General features: G+C 55.2%; 4 protein-coding genes across 5 annotated transcripts in view; 1 reads left to right on the top strand and 3 right to left on the bottom strand.

Annotated features, from left to right (window-relative positions):
* MMP24 (matrix metallopeptidase 24) overlaps window positions 1-2,801 on the top strand; it is a 41,759-nt gene extending 38,958 nt beyond the window's left edge. Inside the window, exon 9 of the mRNA XM_087853620.1 lies at window positions 321-2,801. Coding sequence (XP_087709746.1) covers window positions 321-658 — 338 coding nt within the window. The 3' untranslated portion in view covers window positions 659-2,801. The remainder of the gene's footprint in view (window positions 1-320) is intronic.
* A 145-nt stretch (window positions 2,802-2,946) lies between these two features.
* On the bottom strand, window positions 2,947-4,103 carry MMP24OS (MMP24 opposite strand). Its single transcript, XM_045806118.2, has 2 exons — window positions 3,981-4,103; window positions 2,947-3,903 (listed from the first exon to the last, which is right to left on the bottom strand). Exon 2 carries the CDS (start codon window positions 3,898-3,900, stop codon window positions 3,703-3,705), a length of 198 nt encoding a protein of 65 aa, XP_045662074.2. The 5' UTR covers window positions 3,901-3,903; window positions 3,981-4,103; the 3' UTR covers window positions 2,947-3,702.
* Window positions 4,104-4,661: 558 nt separating this feature from the next.
* Window positions 4,662-10,420, bottom strand: EIF6 (eukaryotic translation initiation factor 6). Of its 2 annotated transcripts, none has more exons than XM_045806107.2 (7): window positions 10,301-10,420; window positions 10,009-10,127; window positions 9,790-9,875; window positions 8,073-8,248; window positions 7,349-7,525; window positions 6,969-7,150; window positions 4,662-4,935 (listed from the first exon to the last, which is right to left on the bottom strand). In XM_045806107.2, the coding sequence occupies exons 2-7, from the start codon at window positions 10,113-10,115 to the stop codon at window positions 4,926-4,928; spliced, it is 738 nt and encodes a 245-aa protein (XP_045662063.1). In that variant the 5' UTR covers window positions 10,116-10,127; window positions 10,301-10,420; the 3' UTR covers window positions 4,662-4,925. The 2 variants fall into 2 exon arrangements, with proteins under 2 accessions (XP_045662063.1, XP_045662065.1); XM_045806109.2 differs by having other exon boundaries at window positions 10,326-10,417.
* Window positions 10,421-11,394: 974 nt separating this feature from the next.
* Window positions 11,395-18,119, bottom strand: SACK1C (scaffolding CK1 anchoring protein C). Its single transcript, XM_045806100.2, has 4 exons — window positions 17,295-18,119; window positions 15,010-15,177; window positions 14,668-14,792; window positions 11,395-14,163 (listed from the first exon to the last, which is right to left on the bottom strand). The coding sequence occupies exons 1-4, from the start codon at window positions 17,805-17,807 to the stop codon at window positions 12,723-12,725; spliced, it is 2,247 nt and encodes a 748-aa protein (XP_045662056.1). The 5' UTR covers window positions 17,808-18,119; the 3' UTR covers window positions 11,395-12,722.
* Between the last annotated feature and the right edge of the window lie 714 nt (window positions 18,120-18,833).

The raw sequence follows: 18,833 nt of genomic DNA, 5'->3' as shown, positions 1-18,833 counted from the left end.
CCCCTCAGTGCCTTCCCAGCACCTCTGAGATGATGGGCTAGGCTGCTCCACGTCCTGGGCGCACCTCTCTGCAACTGCGCAGGTCACACTCTGTGATCCTGCCACACTGTGTGCAGAAGGTGCCAAGCACTGCCCTCGCCCCACCTCCAAGCCTTCCAACATGCTGCTCCCACCCCTTCATATGCCCACCCCTCCTTCAGAGCTCCTCTTGGACTCCAAGGTGGGAGAGGTGCCCTTCCTCCACACTGCCCTCTCACAGTGGGTCAGAGCAGGTGCAGACAAGCGTCTGGGAGTGGTGATGCTGGGCCATGTTTCTGCAGATTACACCTACTTCTACAAGGGCCGGGACTACTGGAAGTTTGACAACCAGAAACTGAGCGTGGAGCCAGGCTACCCACGCAACATCCTGCGTGATTGGATGGGCTGCAACCAGAAGGAGGTGGAGCGGCGGAAGGAGCGGCGGCTGCCCCAGGACGATGTGGACATCATGGTGACTATCAACGACGTACCAGGCTCTGTGAATGCCGTGGCTGTGGTCATCCCCTGCATCCTGTCCCTCTGCATCCTGGTGCTGGTCTACACCATCTTCCAGTTCAAGAACAAGGCAGGCCCTCAGCCTGTCACCTACTATAAGCGGCCAGTACAGGAGTGGGTGTGAGCAGCCCAGAGCCCTCTCCGTCCACTCGGTCTGGCCAGCCAGGCCCTTCCTCATCAGGGTCTGAGGGGCAGCTCTGGCCACTGCCCACTGAGGCCAGCAGGGCCCTAGGCCAGGGGTCATGCAGCTGAAGTGGTAGGTACATTGGCCTAGGCTGAGTGTGGGGCAGGGAGTGATGGTGGCTGTGCCCCAGGGTGGGTGTCTGGCACCCGGCTGCCAGCCTTCTGTCCTGGGTAAACTGCTCCCTACCCGAGGGAAGAGGCCAGGCCCCATCAGGAGGCAGGGACCATGCCAGGAGGAGGCCCTGTGGTCACTGAATCCTGTGGTATCAATGAGGCACCACAGCTCTGTTCCTGGCTGGACCCAGCACCTTCTGTGGAAGCCAGCACTAGCACTCTCAGCCCCATCTGGGAGATGCCACCAATCCCGGTCCCCCTTTGCCAACACCTGCTGGTCAGATGTCCCCCCACCCCCACCCCATTGTCCTCCAAGGCTACAAGACCCCTGCTGCCAACATGGTGGGCAAAAAGCCTGGGTTTCCCCTGCTGGCACTCAGCAGATCCCTCAGGAAACCTGCTCCACACATCAGGGTCTCCTCTGAGACCTAGGATTTAGGGTCACATGTTGCAGGCAGTGCTGTGGCCCAGCTGGGTCTGACAAGGACCCAGCTGTCACGTCGTGAATATTTAAATGTCCTGTCACTACTGTTTTAAAAGTCCCATTCTGCAAAGGCTGCTTGAGGCGTTAGGTGAATTAGAGGTGACTATCTTGGTGATGAGGCCAGCGTGGCCGGCCCTTCCCCAGGAGATAAGGACCAAGGTGCTGCTAAGGCCACTCTAGCGCCCAGACACCCCAGGAGCTAGATTCTGTCATGAGGCTAAAGGGCTGGGGCAGGAGCTGACCCTCTTTCTGGAGGCTGATCTGAGTTGTGACCATCCTCCTCTCCTCTGTCCCTCTTCCCCACTCCTCTAGTCCCTGGCCCTGTTGCTTACGGTCTGGGGCTCAGCCTGACTAGTTAGGTGCGGCAGAAATGGCTCCAGGCCAACATTCTCATGGCTTTGGGGTAACGGGCCCAGGGCAGCCTTCCGAAGTGTTCAGAGCCCACACCCCCAGCCACCCTGAGGCCAACTCAATCTCTCAGCCTGGAAGCAGTGTTTATACAAGCTTGGCCCTTGCTAACCCAGCTCACTGGGCCCATCTTCCTGCACTGCTCTTTGAAAAGGGGCACCCCTCAACTGGTAGTAGTCCCAATGCTAGGGGCCCACCCTTCACTGTTGCTGGCAGGAATTCCTAGGGCTCAGCTTGCCTCTCTCCAAGCCGGTGGAGGCAGCTCCCTTTGTCACTGAGAGCCCCAGGCAAGACCAATGGGTTCAGTGGTGCCCACGGGCTCTCTGCCAAAGCCAAAAGGAGGTATCAGTCCTCAGGGTGCTGGCAGAGCCTCAGATGCCATCCTGGCTCTCTGAGCCTGCATGGGCCTTGCCCCTACCCTGTGGCCTCAGGGCTTTGGGTTGGCTTAACCTGTAGCAGACAGGGACTACTATTGCCCTGGGAGCTGTCTTGAGCAGAATCTCTCTTGTCCCAGAGGCACCTATGTGGGTCCACTGTGTTCCCTGTCATCATCCTTCTGTTTTTTCTCATTTTGGCCAAGGGCGGGCTCCCTGGGGCGGGTTGGGAACAACTGCAGAGATATTAGTGATTCATAGGTTTGTATAGTGTTTTATACTTTGCAAAGCACTTTATTAGCTCATACCTGTCCACTCACATGAAACTCGTGTAGGCCCTGGGAAGCCTAGGGTAACTCTCGCCGTGCCCTCAAATGAAGCACAGAGAGGTTGTTTCTCGCCCAGGCCATCAGGTGGTCTGGCTGGGCCTTGGGTCCCCACCTATGGACGCCTCTAGGGTCCAAGATGAGATCAGAAGGGTCTCTTTTATCCATCTCTTCCTGGCCTCCCTTTTCCCCTTCTAGGTCCCTCTCCACTCCTCAGGTTGGTGCTCTCACTTCTTGAAAGCTCTAGGCTCCCCAGGCTCCCCACTGGCTCCTGGTACTACCGAGGTCAGCTGAGAAAGAGCAGGAGATGGAGGCAGGCAGCGCAGGCTGCAGATGTGAGGGATGCAGGGTCAGGCCCGGAGAGGGCTCAGCCTGGAGGCTTCCAATCTCGGATTCTCCTGTCTTGTGGTCATCTGTTTGTCCATCACCCCAGGACAGGGCAGACAGAGGGGCACAGCACTGGGGACCCCAGAGCCCAGCTTCCCTCGGCCTGGGGAACATCACAGCATTTCAGTGTCGGTCACATTTTAAACTGATCAGCCTTTGTATAATGTTTTTTAAATCATTTCTAAATAAAACAAAAATACAGAGTGTGTTGTTTCCTTGGGATATGGGAACAAGGATCAGGTTCTGGGAGTGGCCTTAAGAACCTTCTGGGACAAGGGGAACAAGGTGCTTTGGGGTGTCTGGGAACTGTCCCATGCATCTCATCTCCCAGCTCAGCAATCGGATGTCTCCTCTCTCCAAAAGACTGGCCCTGGAGGCCCAGTGTTACTGGGATCCTGATAATGCCCCACTGGGATCCAGGATGACAGAGCAATCTCCCCTAGGAGGAGTATGGGGAAGGTCACTGTGGCTAGGTCTTCTCTGAAGCCAAGGCATATGGTACCATAACCAAAGACAAAAGCAAAAGCCTGGTTCTCAGCAATAAGGGCCAGACGAGAGGTCACGTCAGCAGTCTTGGGGTCTTACCAGGAATCTTGGCCTGGTTTTGGAAGCCAGTGCCGGAGAGGGCTTCCCCAGGACCCAGACCGCTGAAGAAGCTATGGGGTGGGGGTGAGCACGAAGGTTTGAGCTGCTGTGGGTGCAGGCTGAGAAGTGAACAATTTCGGAGGGAGCTAGAGGCCAGCCGGTGCCCCATCCATAGTCCTCCGTGACCTCCTCGACTCTCCGAGCGTCTCCTGGGCACCGGGGGTGGAAAGAGACCACAAGAGACGAACCAGGTGAAGGCGGACAGAACGACAGCTGGCAGCGGGCAGTAACTGCGGAGGGCGGCTTGTCAGTACCAGGAGGTGCAGGCGATGAGGAAGCGCACATCGTCCAGCGGCCCCCAGGGACCGGGTTCAGGCTGGGGCCGCTCAGGGGCCTCGGGCGCCCCGGGTTGGGGTTGGGGTTGGGGTTGGGGTTGGGGCTCGGGCTGGGGCTGGGGCTGCACCTGCTCCGGGGCGCCCTGGCCGCCGCTCAGCCGAGCGCCCATGGTCTGCAAAGAGAGGCCGTCAGGTGTGGGCCAGCCGCATGCCACCCAGCCTCCCCGCCCCGCTCTGGCCCTGCCCTCACCTCGCGCCGCCCGAGCCTCGGGTCTCCAGAATCCCAGCGCCGGCGTCAGGGCTTCGCAAGCAGCGTAGCGACGCCGGGAGGGGCTGGCGTCGTGACCTCACAGCGCGTCGACCCCGCCCCCCCCCGCCCGGCGCAGCGCCGCTCCACATCCCGGGGGCGGGCCCGGCAGACCCGACTCCACCCACCAGCCACGGGCCAATGCCGCTCCAACGTCCCGGGGCCCGCCCCGCACACAGCCCGGAGACACACAGGACTCCTCCAGACGCTTCCCACACCCACTGGAGCTACTGAGGGAAGTTGCTCGGACCTTGTCCGGGGCAGCTGGCAGCCAGGTCAGCGACCTCTGTCCACCTCGGTCCAAGGAGACAAAACTGCCATGTAACCAGGTGCCCCAGACCCCTTACAGGTCCTCATACCTGCCCCGAGGCCAGCTGGAACAGATTCTCATTCCTTGAAGCCCGGAAGTATGAGGCTGAAGTTGTATGGAAAATGCGAGAACTACAGTAGAGAGAGTGCTGCTTCCTCTTGCCCTGGGAGGAAGCCACCCATCCTGATCATGGGGGAGGACAGTGGGAGATTGTGAAACTGACGCTGTGTGTGCATCCTACCCACTTTCCCCCAGAACAATGCTAAGGAAGGAGGGTTGCAGGCCCAGGCCCCCAAACAACACATTCAAGAATAGCCAGAGGAAGCTGCCCTTTAATGGGGGTGGTACAGCAAACAGAGCGGGTCAGTCAGGAGCCCTTAAGGCCTGACAGCACAATATGGCAGATTTTTGCAGTAACTGTAGATTCAGATGGGCACAGGTGAAAAGCTGGGCATCCAGCCACTCAGTCCCAGTGAGCTCTTTGCCAACTCCCTGCTAGCAACCAAAACAGACTGGGTGGGGCATGGAGGGAGCCAAAGTCCAGAGCCAGGAATCCACAGAACAGCATGGAAGGTGACTCAGGTGAGGCTAGGGAGAGAAGAAGGAATACTGTCAGTAGGTGCTTCTCAGAGCACACCTCATATTCCTGAGATGCCTGCCTCCACCCTTACCGCTTTGTTCCAGTTCAGCCCTGAACAGCCACACTCAGAGCACCCCCACCAGATTACACTGCTTCCTTGAGTCACAATCCAGTCTAGAACTCTTCGGTGCTTAAAAACTAAAAGTAACTCCTTCCCCACTCAACTCAATAATTTGTTCAAACTTATTGATCATAAACCAGAACCTCAGAGGTCAAGTCCAACAAACATCAGAGAAGGGAGTAAGGGGATTCAAAAGAGAAGGGGCATGTCCAGACCACTAATACTCCAGTGGTAGGAATGGGGCCAGAACATTCTTCCTAGAGGTAATAATTATGTGTACAATTATAAAACTGGAATATGTATTTCTAATTACCTAGCTGAACCCATCATTATGAGCTCTCATGGGCACCTCGAATCAATGGGTTCAAAACCAAAGGAAGCCAATGAGTTTTGGCTCTTCCTAATACCCACCTCTTTACCTTATCTAACTGCACGAGCTAGGATCACCGTATGCTGACCTGTGTTGGGGACTGTGGGCAATTCTGCCTGACTTTAAGAGCAATTTCTGAAGCTTCACTGTTAAATAAAACATTTACTGTAGTTTTTTGGTAGGTACCAATTATCAGGCTGCAGAAATTTCTTTCTGTTCTTAGGCTGCTAAGAGGTTTTAAACTTTGTTTTTTAATTAAATGATTGTGTACATACTGTCTTCTTTGTCAGATTCTATGTTCCACAAGGGCAGGGAGGGTGCATTTTACTCATCAGCCCATCATGACTGTTTGGCATAGCAGATGTTCAAAAAAAGAGCTATTGAACAAATGACAAAACCACTGGTACCACTTTCCCATTCAAACCCTTTCAACTGCTCTCTCAATGCTGATTCCCCATCAGAATCACCCAGAGAAACTTATTAAAATAAACCACACATGGTTGGGTCTCACTCCAGACTTAGGCGATCAGTAAGTGAGGGGTGATGGCAGGAATCTACATTAACAAGCATCACAACACAGACTAAAGGTCAAAATCACAGGCCTACAGCCAAAACTTCTTGATGTGGCCATTCAGGGTCTTTGACACTCTGGCAATGCAACCCTTCCTCTTCACACTCTCCACACTTCCCCATCTCAGGGTCTGTCTCAAGTGCTTCCCCACTTCATCTCTGCGTATTCAAATACCTACTCATTCCCCCGGGGTCCAGACTAACTGATGTGTCCTGCACAAAACCTTCCTGGATACCACAGTGTCTCACTGGAGCTTCCTGAGCCACTTAGGGAATAGGGCTCAATGCACAGCAGGTGAACGAATGAATGAAGAAGGGAGAATGAAGGATAATTTTGGCTGTTTTAAGTAGGGGGTCTGTTACTGGGTGCTTGCTCTACTCTGGCGTTCCCCTCCTCACAGACTCCTGTGATACTTGAGGGTGGCATATGCCTCGAGAAGAATCCTCCATGGGAAGGGTGAATATCCACACCTGCTGCTCTTCCAAAGGAAGAAGAGATTCCAGAGACTCACACCCCAGACTCTCCAGGGTTAGGGCCCAAGAACCCACTTTTTTCTTAAAAGCACAGAAATTCAGACAATTGTGATTTTGATACAACCCCACCCCCAACAAGCCCCTTAGGGTCTCCTCAGTTCCTAAGAGCAGCTTCCCCTCCTTCCCTCTGTAAACAGCTCTTTTTGTCTCAGGCTCTGGGCTGATGGCTGGGGACGTGGATACACAAGCAGCCACAGACAACAAAACAATGTGGTGAGAAAATAAGATAGCCCAGAGAGAAGCATGGCTGAGCTGCGCCTTCAGAGATGGCGACGAGCAGACATTCAGGCAACGCTTGCTGGCTGTGCCCCGTGACCCCCCTCAGCAGCGCTGCAGGTGTGCCCTCCCACACGAGGAGAACCTACCAGTATGAATGCAGAGTGGCTCCCATTCTAGCTGCCATCTCCTTCCCCTACCCTCAAAAGGCAGAAGAGAGGCCCACATACCTGTCGATGAGGGAATCCCGCATGCTGGTAGCAATGGTGCTCGGCTGGGCTTCGTTCAGCTTGAAGACACTCTCCACCACTGACAGCTCTGTGCTGGTTGTGTCCAGGCCACAGAAGGCACACCAGTCGTTCACCACCATCCCGGCGGCAATCACCTCACTGCCTCGGTTCACAGTGCCCGCCTGCCAAGGGATGGCTCAGTGTGGCTCATGGCACCAAAAGCCAAAGTCTTGCCGCTCCCCGATGAGGACATTCCCCACACCCTGCTCCCTGCCCTGCAAACCCAACTGCAAACTGTGACGGGTGGTAACGCAGATCCTTAACACTGGGCGAAGGATCTGCCTCAGCAGGAGACGGAGGTCAGAGAAAGGAATGCTTACCACAAGGGGGACCTGAAGAAGAGAGGACAGCTCATCTTGGTCTTCAATTGAAGTCTTCGGATGTACCAGGCCTCCCTGATTGCTAAAGACAGAGTAGCTTCCTACTAGCACCTGGTCAGCCACTGTCTGTCTGAAGACTTCCACCTTGAGCACATCAGCCAGGATTTCTTCTGTTTCCTGTTAGCCAAAGGCATGGTACTCAGTCCAGAACTTGCAGGTCAAAGAACGCAGGGCCCTCCATGCCCAGAACCACCCAGGACTTGGCTCTCTACGCCCCTCATTCCTCTGCTACGTAGCTGCATATGGAAGCTTCGCACAGAAAAAGGAGGGAATATAGCTTGGAGCAGAGTCTAGACCTGCTAGGGAGCCCCTTATATCTGTGCATGCCCTGAGTAGACAGGCTGGTCTCCACATCACTCTCTTCTCTCTAACCCACACTCAGGAGTTCAACTGTCAATTATCTCTCCTGGCGTTGGTTGCAGGATGGGATGGGTCCATCTCCCTGATTCTGAAGGATTAATAGCCTTCTCAGCTTCTTTCTGGCACTGACCACACCACGGAAGGCCTCTATTATTACTATCTAATGAGTGTCTGACATGAGACAGCCCAAGTATAAAGAGAAGCCACAAGAGACACCCCTAAGTCCTGCCTGATAGGCAAAAACAGTGACTAACCCCTGACTATGCTGGTCCTGTGACTCCTGGGCCAAATCAGGCTATCTTACCCTGTCCAGGTCTGGGTGAACCAAGGCCACGTAGTCGTTGCAAGTGGTGACGTTGCCCAGGGCTGAGAGCCGCTCCTCCACCCGCCGGATCTGCACTGAGTCTGGGAGGCAGTTGCGAATGTGCTGCAGTTCCTGGTCGGTGGTGTTGTTGGGCACCAGGAGACCGTGTCTATTCCCTAGAAAGACCCAAATTAGGAGGGAGGGCGAGACTGGACCACAAATACACAAGATGCCTGCTAAGCTCTGGGAGCTGAAGACAGCCCAGTTAGCTTCCCTAGGAAAGCAGTTAGGCCCAGACCCCACCAATCTACTGATCCATGCAACACCCAGGGGGACCAGGAATCCCACTGGGCAGACCAGAGATAGCCCAGGAATCTGTCCCAACACACCCCGCCCACTTTGCCATCATCAACCAGGGGGAACCAGGACTAGCAAGAGGAACTCTTGGCATTAGTTGTATATTTTGCTACTTAAAAATTGAGGTAACACTACACATTTATTTTAAAGACTAAATTTTTAAAGACTAAATTTTTAAAAAGAATGCCAATACCACGTGTTGGCAAAGATACATGGAACAACCAATAGGAGTGTAAATTGGTCAACCACTTCAGATGATTATCTGGCATCACCAGCTACATATATTCACATACCCTGTGACCTACACATTCCTCTCCGAGGTATTACATATCCAATAGAAACAAGTCCATGTGTTCACTGAAAGAGCAACACTATTCACTGTAGAACGAACTGAAAACTATTCAAATGCCTACTGTCAAATGAATATACTGTGGTTGAATATACTGAATATACTTACACAAAATGCAATAAGAATGAACAAACCACAATTATATTGTGACAATAACTAAACCTCCACCTACCATTGCAAGAACACAACTCTGAACTTCTGAACTCCGAGTTACACACATTATAAAAAAAAAAACACCAAGCATCACGTCCAAAGGTCACGATTAGGGATAAGAGTGTTTGGCCTGAAGAAGAAAATACTGAGGCCAAGGTAATCAGGCTTATGATAAAAAAAAATAAAAGAACAAACTCCTACATGGCCCCAGTGAACAGAACTAGTAGGAAAGGGTGATAGTAAAGAAATAAGGGGTGACAGTGCGACAGACCCAGCTCATAGAAAGGACCAATGGTCAGACTCAACAGTGATGGGAAGTGGGGGAGTATGACAGGGATACCACTCAGAGACATGGTAAAGGGGATTAGGATTTAAATGGGTAACTGAACAGGATGACCTAGAATCTTAGCTTGTCATTTTGTAGTGGCAGAACTGGCTCCTCAGAAAGAGGAAGCAACTTGCCTAGAGTCAGTGGCAAGGGAGAGATGACATTTCAGTGTTCCCTCACACTAGGTGTGGAACCTGGTGAGTCACTTGGGTTCTTTGGATCTTAGCTTCATTAGTCAGATTAGGCAATAATGCCTACCTGCCAGGGTCTTCCAGAAGAAGGAAAGAAATTAAGTGTAAGAGTGAAAGCACTTAATGTTATCTGTTATTCTGTGATCCCGAAGCCTTGGCCCGTGTCAGATCAGCGGACACTTTAACTGGGTCCAGCGCACGCCTGAGAGATTCTCTAGACTCTGGACATAATGGAAGAAAGACTGGAAACCCAAGGGTCACTCGGGGTTCCCTCTAAGGCTACAATTAAAGGCTCTGAGCGGCTCCACACCCTCGCTCCGCGTCTTCCACCCGGCTTACCCACACACATGCGACCGATGATGCGGCAGCCGGCGATGGACGCGTGCACCACGGGGATGGTATCAGCGAGCTCACCCTCGAACACACTGTAGGAACAGGGACTCAGTGGTCACAGGGCTGAGGGGTGTGAGCCCTCACTCTGCCGGAGCTCCCGACTCCCAGCACCCTCCCCGCCATCCAGCCACCCCACTCCCACGGGCCCCGGGGCTCCCGCCGCACCTGTAGAAGTTCTCTGACCCTCCGATGGCCACTAGGCAGTAGGTGTTGGTGAGTTTGGCAAAGCAGCCGATCTCACAGTTGTTCTCGAAAGACGCTCTGACCGCCATGAGGCCTAAGGGCTGCGGGACCGGGAGTTTAGGGCCCGCGGATCCGATCCCGGCCCTGGGTCTGGGTTCGCCGGCCTCGGCCCCTCTGGCCCCGCTGCGACCACGCCCCTCTCGGCCCCTCAAATCTCGGGTCCCGCCCACTGGGCCCCTCTAGACTCTCTAGCCCCGAATCCTCTGGCTCCTACCACTAACGATGCGGGGAGTCCGGACCTGTCCCTTCCGGTATTCCTCCACACCGGCTCACCGATCGACCACAAAGTCCGCACGCGGCAAACGCTTCTACTCGGCCCTAAGTAGGTTTCCGTTTCCGCCTCCGTCCAGGGAGACTTCCGGGAGCGCACGGCGCACCCCGCCACGCAGGCGGCAACCGTAGCTCCACCCCCTGGGAGGACTCTATGGTTACAAGTGGAAGGGCCCGGACCCCACTTGGCCCCGCCCCAAGCATGATCTCATTCATCAATTCATTCATCCATCCATCCATCCATCCATCCATCCATCCATCCATCCATCCATCCATCCAGGAGCTTTTTAGGAGATACAATTGACCGAGACCCTGGCTGGTGGGATGCGAGGCACAAGAGAGGAGAAACCAGGGCTGTCTCGTAGAGACACGATGAACTGAAGATGATGAAGATGCTTACTGAAGTAAAGCCTAAGAAGGAAGAGCAGGTGTGAGGAAGGTGACGAGCCGAGCTTGAGGTGCGAGACAGACGTCCAGGCCAGATCTGGAGCCCAGGGGAGAGTGAAGGACTGAGATTTGGGGCTGAAGCCTGGGGTGGATGAGGTCACCCATGGAGCCGTCCAGTGGGGAGAAATGAGACCAGGACAAAGGCTGGGGAAGGAGGCATGGCCAGCGAAGTATAAGAAACCAGACTGAAGAAGGTACTGGAGAGAGGGGAGGGTAAATGGGCAACGGTGTGGGTCCTGACTGGCTGCCGCTGTGTGCGCCTTGCATGTGCTTGAGCACTCAGTCAGCAGCCACTTTCTGCCCCCGAGATAGATGGTGGCAGTCAAGGGACCTGCTCTCATGGATCAGAGGAACTTAATCTACATTTTGTAGACTCCACAAAAGCCCCAGGGCCTCTAAGAATGTCACAGTGAAAGTAGAGGGGGCCTGGAGCCTCTGTCCTCCCCTCCCCCCACACCCCCAGCCCTTCTGCAGCCATCCACACTCCCTCAGGGACCCCTCCATAGTTGGACTGAATGGTGCCCTTTCCCAGCCCTCAACATGCAGTTCCATAACTCCGCCTTTCTCGGAATACGCCAGGCTGTCACTGGGTCATAGCATATCTGCCTTTATTGATTTGTATTGTGTAAACTGTCCCAGGCAGGTAGTAAGCTCAGGAAAAGGATGTACAACCTGTCAGAGCCTGTGCTTCTAGGGACACTCAGCAAAATGATGTGTGAGCCTGTGCGTGTGTCAGAGTCTGAGTATCCATGCCCTCTACATCCTCCCCAGCTCATCTCAGACCCACCCCTCCAGTCCTCCCCCTGGCCTCTCTTCATCTGCTTCCTTCTGCCAGGAATTCCTCTTCTCCTCCATCCATCCAATCCTCCCCATCCTTCAAGGCCTGGCTCAAAGGCTGCCTCCTTTGAAACTGCTCATCACTCCACCATCACCACCACTCTCTGCCCTTCCTTCTCCACCATCCTGTCACTGGTTAGCCTTTAGTTAGATACAGCTCTGTCTTGCCCGCCAGTGGTTTATGCATTTAATCCTTGTCTCCCAGGAACTGAGTCTGATTCACTTGTCAGCCCTGTGGTATGCTCAGTACAGGGCCAGGTACACAGCTTAGGTCAAAGAAGATACTGGTTGGTGTGCATGCCTCTGTGTGTGTGTGTGTGTGTGTGTGTGTGTGTGTGTGTGTGGTTATGTGCATATTTATCACCTGTGGATCCGGAGGGGTCTACTGTGTGCACTGAACGCATGGATTTTGTGTAGCCATTCATTTAGCCATATAACACTTATTGAGTACCTGTAACTAGAATTTTGAGTATTTGGGTTTATCACATGGACCTTTGTGTACTTACTGTGCATCATGGGTGTGCAGTTCGTGGATGTGAACCCTGTCAGTGTATTGTGTAGGCATTTGGGGCTTCTCTGTGATGTGCGTATTTTGTGTGCATGGACATGTGAACACTTGATAACAGTGTGCCATGTGCAAAAACACAATCTTAAGAGTCAGAGACGTGGGTTTGGGCGCTGGCTCTGCCACTGACTTGGATCTGACTCCAAGCAAGCCATTGAATTTTCTGGGCCTCAGCTTCCATATTTATAAAATAGGGAAGATAATACCTATGACCTTAGAAATGTATACCTCCTAGAGGTCTATCTTGTAGGATATTGTGAGGATGAAGGATGAGAATTAACCGGTGTGAAGTGCCCAGCACAGTAGCAAATGGCAGGTACTGTGGGTTCCATTTCTGGGTGTGTGCGTGTGTGTGTGTGTGCATAAACAATCCTGAACCCAGTGAGTGTCTAACCTGGGCTTCTAGACACCCTCTACTCCCCATGCAGCCCCTGCTGGAGCACCCCAGAGTCTGGAACCTTGGTAAATCTAGAGTCTAAGTAGATAGTGGAGGGACACATCCCTGCTGGGAGTAGGACTAGGACTCAAAGCGGCTTCGGAGCAGCTTGAACTTGGACTTGTTGTACTTAGTGATGAGGTCCAGTTTGCTGTGGCCCAGGGTCAGCCGCTTCTCATCCCCAAACAGGCCATTGTTACTACCATTGTGATGTCCACCTGTGGGGACTCCAGGGAGGCCAGGCTCAGATCCTTGCCTGGCGCCCTGCAACTGATGATACTTGGTGATGAGGTCCAGCTTGCTGTGGCCCAGGGTCAGCCTCTTCTCATCCCCAGAGCCCACTCCAGCCTTTCGAGCAGTGCTTGGTCTGGGGAGACCATTGGACCCAGGACCCTCGCCCCGGAATGGGCCAAACTTTGTGATGAGGTCCAGCTGGCTGTGGCCCAGGGTCCGTCGTCGCTCATCTTGACCCTGCTTGCCAGCCCTGGCTGAGGAGCTGGCTTCAGGGGGCACTCTGGGGCCCCCAGCCTTGGGGGACTGTACCAGGAGGTCCAGTTGGCTGCGGCTGTAGTTTGCGGACAGTCTCTTGTCCTCTGGGATTCGATTGCCAGGTCTGGGGGAACCCGACTCAGGGGTACCCCCAGCACCCTGGGTCTGGGGCAGGAGATCCAGCTGGTTGTATCTCTGGTTTGGAGACAACTTCCTGTCCTCTGGGGCCTGCTCTCCAGGCCAGAGGGAGCCTGAGTTGGGGTTAACCCCAGAATCAGGGCCTCCAGCTTCTCTGGCTCTGGGGAAGGGGACGAGGAGATCCAACTGGCTCTGGCTCTGACTCATAGACACCTTCTTCTCCTCCACTGTCTCCAGGGCTGGGCCAGGTACCCAGCGACCTCGTTGGGGTCTACACTCCTGGCTTCCCAGGAGCCCATTCTCTGGGAGCCGGGACAGGGCTACAGTACCCTGGGGGAAGGGGAGCAGGGGGCGTTGGCGAGCAAGCAAAGGTGATCCCACTGCTAGGGTCAAGGGGCTGGCACCATTGTGGTTGAGGGCAGGAGAGGACTGGGACCATGGGGACACCCCCAGCTTGCCTAGATTGGACCTGTAGGGCCCTAGCAGGGAGCCATGGTTTGGGTCTGACAGCTGGCATTGCAGAGAGGGCTGGCCACTGGCCTCGCGGCGGGCAGGGCCCAGGGATGAGGACGCCATACCCATGTCACTGCAGCCACCATCTCCTGGTGGAGCGAGGTAAGAGGAATGGCCCATTAGAGGTGAGTGTTTGATGCTGCTGAGGCTGGTGCTGGAGGGTGAGGAGGATAAGGGGCTTGGCATACCACGCCCAAAGCCCACGGCTGCTGGGGGAGGACACAGTGCCCTGCGAGATACGGGATCCTCGCCACCGCAGAAGCCCTCCACAGGCCGAGACTCGGCATACAGACAGCGGAACTCCCGGTCAAAGTCTTCCACGATGCGGCCCCTCAGCTGCAGCACCATGCTAGTGTGGGCCTGGCTGCAAAGCCAGGTGAAGCTGGGGGCAGAGGGTCAGGGTCAGAAGGCAAAATGCAGGACCCTGGGGTTAGGCAGGGGTCACAACCAGGGGAGCGTATCAAGACAACTCTACCACCATGAGGACCCAATTGAGGGGGAGGGGGGTACAGAGCTCTGACTTAAGAGTCTGTGCTAGTCCAAGCTCAGCTTAGAGGACTTGGGCCCATGGTTTCCCATCTCAGGGCCTCATCTCCCATCTGTAAAAGGGACTATGGTGAGATTCCCTGAAGTCCGTCCAGTTCTGAGGTGCAAAGGCATTAAAGCAATCCTTCCACAGAATGAGCTCCTCTAGGTCCCAGCCTGGGGCTGTCTTGCTCCCCACACTACCCCCTGAGCCCTGCGCAATGCCTGGCACGTGGCGGTTGCTCGGTCCATGTTGGAAGGGATGGATAGATGGAGGCCAATTCAAGCCGCCAGATCCCGGGTGCCCTCACCAGCCAGTGGCGCAGCCCCCGGCCCCTTTCTGCCCTGTCCACACGCTCACCTGTAGCTGCCCGCCACCACCTGCTCGCAGTCAATGACGACAAACTTCTCCAGGGCCTGCCCCGTGAAGCGGCGGCCTGCCTTGCTGCAGTATGTGTCCCCACACGTGCTCCGCACACGCAGATTCTGGGCCAAGAAGGGAAGGAGGTTGGGTGGTGCCCTAGAGAGAATGGGGCTCAAGCCATGTCTAAATCCCATGCAGTCTCTAACCTTAAACAGCTAAGGGAACTCAATCGCCCACTCCCATCGACCTCCAATGCTTACTGACCACCCAACTGACTCTTCTGCCCTCCCTGACTCCCCGCCTCCCCACCCCCCGTAACCGCCCCTGTTCCTCACTGACCGGCAGGTGCCCCCCATTGAGGTCCATCTTGTAGCACATCTCCAGGAAGTGCCTGAGGTGCTCCTGAGCCAGAAGCAGGTAGACGGGGACACCACGTCGGCTCGAGGCCTCCATGAGGTCACACAGAAGCTCCATGTCAGTGAACACATCCATCACCACAGCCACCACCTGGGGGATGTAGGGGAAACTCAGCCCTGCCTGGAACACTGGCCAGCCCAGGGGTAGGAGCTGGGGTCCCAGGAAAAGAGAACTGGGCTTAAAATCAGGAGGCCGGAGCCTGTGAGAATATCTGGACTGGAAGGGCTTTTAGCAACAGCCTAGCTCAGGGGTTCTTAATTTCGATACAGGGAGGTTCCACTGTCTCGAATGCCCAGAATATGCTTGGAAGTTTCTGAGTGCGTATTTTTGAGGACAGAGTGTTTATCTGTCATAAGCTTCTCAAAGATATCTGTGGGGAGACTGAGGCCCAGAGTGGGGGAGTCAGAAGCAGAACCCAGACCCCGATTCCCAGTGCCCCTTATACTCTCCCACTAGCTCTAGGCCTAGCTCTGTCGGAGGTTCCCTCCTCAATAATTAGAGCTGCAAGACAGTTATTGGGATCCTCAAGCCCTTTGCCAGACCTGCCTCAGTTTCCCTGTGAAGCTGCAGAGGTCTGGCATGGTATCTTATCCCCACAGACTCCCTCACTTGCACCCACACAAGGTGGGACCAAGTTTTGTGCTCAGTTGTGGGGCTGGGGCTTGTGGTCTCCTCCTACAATGGACTGCCTCAGAGAAGTCCAGAAAAACCCCTTGCACCATCAAGCCGCCAACTGCTCCTTTTTCCCCTTGCATATATGTGCTGTGAGAACTGCCTCTCCTCCTCCAGGCTGAGACACAAGAGGTGCAAGGCAAAGCGATCCAGTTCTGGAGCCAGACAGAACGGGATTCAAATCTGCACTCTGCTACTTCCAAGTGATGCGGCCTTGAGCGAGTTGCTTTAGCTCAGCAGGCCTCAATCTCCTCATCCGTTAAATGGGGACAATGATAGCTATATGTTGTAATTCTGGGGGTTATATGTGAAAATACTCAACACACGACAGGCACTCGATAAATGTTCCCTTCCTCTTGCCTGCTTGACAAACAAGGATGTTGGCCCACAGGAAAAGGAAGCACTTCCCAAGGTTACTCTGAGAGTCCGTGGCAGTCCAGAGTGGAAGCATGGCTCCTGGCCCAGAGGGTGGGGGTGTGGGGGTCTAGATGGGGTAAGGAGGCAAAGTGCTGGAGGATGCCTCCTTGGCACAGGCCTGGCCAGGGGTGGGGGGAACAAAGTCAGGCAGGGAAGATCAAAGGGGCAGGAGTGACGACAGCAGCCACCTCACTAATAACCCCATTCCCAGTGCCAATCAGGCCTGGCCCTCCCCTGCCTGGGGCACAGGCAGGTTTGCCAGGGAGGCTCTGGAGGTACCCGTGAGATCCCAGCATGCTGGCTCCTGATCTCTGCAGCAGGCACCCTCTGGGCTGCTCCCCCAGACAGAGACACTGAGCCTAACTCACCTCAGATCCTTCCTGGGGTCATCTGATCCATTCCCCTGCCTCCAGAGTCAGAGATCAGGGCTCAGGAATGAAGCTATGTTAGTCTGTGGCTGGAGCTTTCCCAGGTGCCGACCACCCATACCAGCTCTGCTGCTTCTCTTTCTCCTGAGCCCCTGCTCCCCATCCCTGAGCCCAGAAGCCTCCATTCCTCTTCCCTTTTGGTGCAAAACTACCTTTGGAGCCCAGTCCTCCACTGCCATGCTGAGGCCCAGGCACCAGTGCCCCTTCCCTGCTTCAGGCCCAGCTGGAGATGCGGTAGGTGAGGGGTGAGGTGTGACTGGGGATATGCACCAGGAGGCAGAGCCCCTTCCTCTCCTCCCTGAGCAAGTTCCAGCCCCCCTCTGGCCTCCGTTTTCTCCTCTGTAAGTCAAGGTGGTGACTCAAATGTTCACCAAGGTTGGAGTTCTTAGTTTGGGATCATAAACCTTTCTGAGAATCTGATGAAGGCCATGGACCCTCTCCCAAGAAAGATGCAGAGGGGAGCCCTCCCTGCAATATGCACAATTTTGCATGCATTTCCAGAACGTGTGTGGACTAATGCTCTTGAATGCCAAGGGGTTACGGAGGTAAACATGCCCACCCTCTAAAGCAGAGGTTCTCGTCCCATGCTGCCCCCTAAGCTGCTGTATGGCCTTGGGTTGGTCCCTTTCCCTCCCTGGGCCTCAGTTTCCACATCTGTGAAGTAAATGTCTGAAGAGATAAGGCCCTTACCGTGCGGGCCTGGCTGAAGAGAAAACGCAGAAGGTCCTTGATGTTCTTGGCCTTGTCCCGCTGAAAGTGGACCACAGCCTGGGTGGGGCTGAAGCCCGTGGCCTGTGGAACCTCAGGCCAGCCCAAGTCTAGGTCCGGGGGGTCTATGTCGGAGGCCATGGGGAAGTAAGTGCCCGAGGTGACTTCTGAGAGCAGGCTGAGGCGGTCAGGCCCTGAGGCTTCCAGTCCCTGGGTCTCACTGAGCTCAGGGCCCCCATGCACATGGCTGGTCATGTAGTCCACATCCAGAGCGCTCAGGAAGGGCAGCTCCCGCTCCTCGGAGATGACCCGCAGGTAGGCAGCTTCGCCCCGCTCCAGGAGGGCGTCAGCGGCCAGCCGGGCAGCCTCACTGTGCTGGAGCACGAGTGGGGAGGCCTCCCGCCACCATGGCCGCTTCAGTTCCTCCACCCTGCCCCGCAGGGGTCCCGCCATGCCCTGGGCTCCCAAGTCCCCAGGCCCTAGGCTTCCGAACATGCCTGCCCACCTGGCTGCCCTCACCCTCCAGCAGGCTCCATGGGCTGCACGTTGGGGCTGGCTGCAGCAGGAGAGAAACACCAATCGAACCACTGCCTGCCTGCCCGCCCTGGATGTGCCAGGGCCCCCAACCTGTTGCCACCCTAAGTCAGAGCCATGCTCCGCCCCATTGCCCCTGGCCTCTAGAACTTGTCAGGTCAGCCTCACCTGTCTGCCTGCTGTTGAGACTCGCCCGCCCAGGGAAATGGCAGTGCCAGGCCCTTAGCACACACTCCTGCCCACCCCCACCCTGGCCCCACCCCAGCATCATCTGCCCCATCCCCACCAGGCTCCTAGCAAGCTTCCTCCAAACCCTGACCTTCCAGAGCCCCCAGGGAGGTTGGATTATGGTCCAGAGGTACCCAGGCCTGCTCAGGGATACACACACACACACACACACACACACACACCAGGGTGGATAAATGACTCAAGACATGGAGATAAAGGCGCGAACACATAAGCAGATAGGCTGACACATGGACAGTCGACACATGGACATAAGAGTATAGGCTGACATACGCAGACCACACATTTTGATCAAACTCATGTAAACAGACCCAAATGCTAATTCAGAGTCGAGCCGTAACCCCAAACCACGGTGGCTATCCCAAGCCTTGACACACCTGCACACAGGCCCTAAATAAGAACCGAACAGAGTGTCACACACAACTGTCAAGGACATCAACACCTGTCTGTCCCCATCCGGACCTCTCTGCTCCCATAATGGCTCTGCCACTCTCTACCTTCGTAACTGTGACACTCACAGTCCCCTGCCCAACCCCCAACCCTGGCTCTGAGCCCATCCTCCAAGGATCTAGAGTGGTGGCTTTCACCTTAGATCCCAGGAATAGCTGAGAAATGTTAAAATGCAGATCCCCAGACTCCACCCATCTGAGATTCAAATCGAGGAAGTCTGAGTAAGTTTCTGGAGCCTGTTTTTATACGTACCCCGGCGCACCTGGGGCAGTGGGCCCAGGCCCACACCGG

This window comes from Ursus americanus, chromosome 22 (assembly GCF_024610735.1).
Source record: "Ursus americanus isolate L20-20 chromosome 22, mUrsAme1.1.p, whole genome shotgun sequence".
NCBI classification, from domain to species: domain Eukaryota; kingdom Metazoa; phylum Chordata; class Mammalia; order Carnivora; family Ursidae; genus Ursus; species Ursus americanus.
Note: the sequence above shows the minus strand (reverse complement) of the source record. Positions and strands in the feature narration are given on the sequence as shown.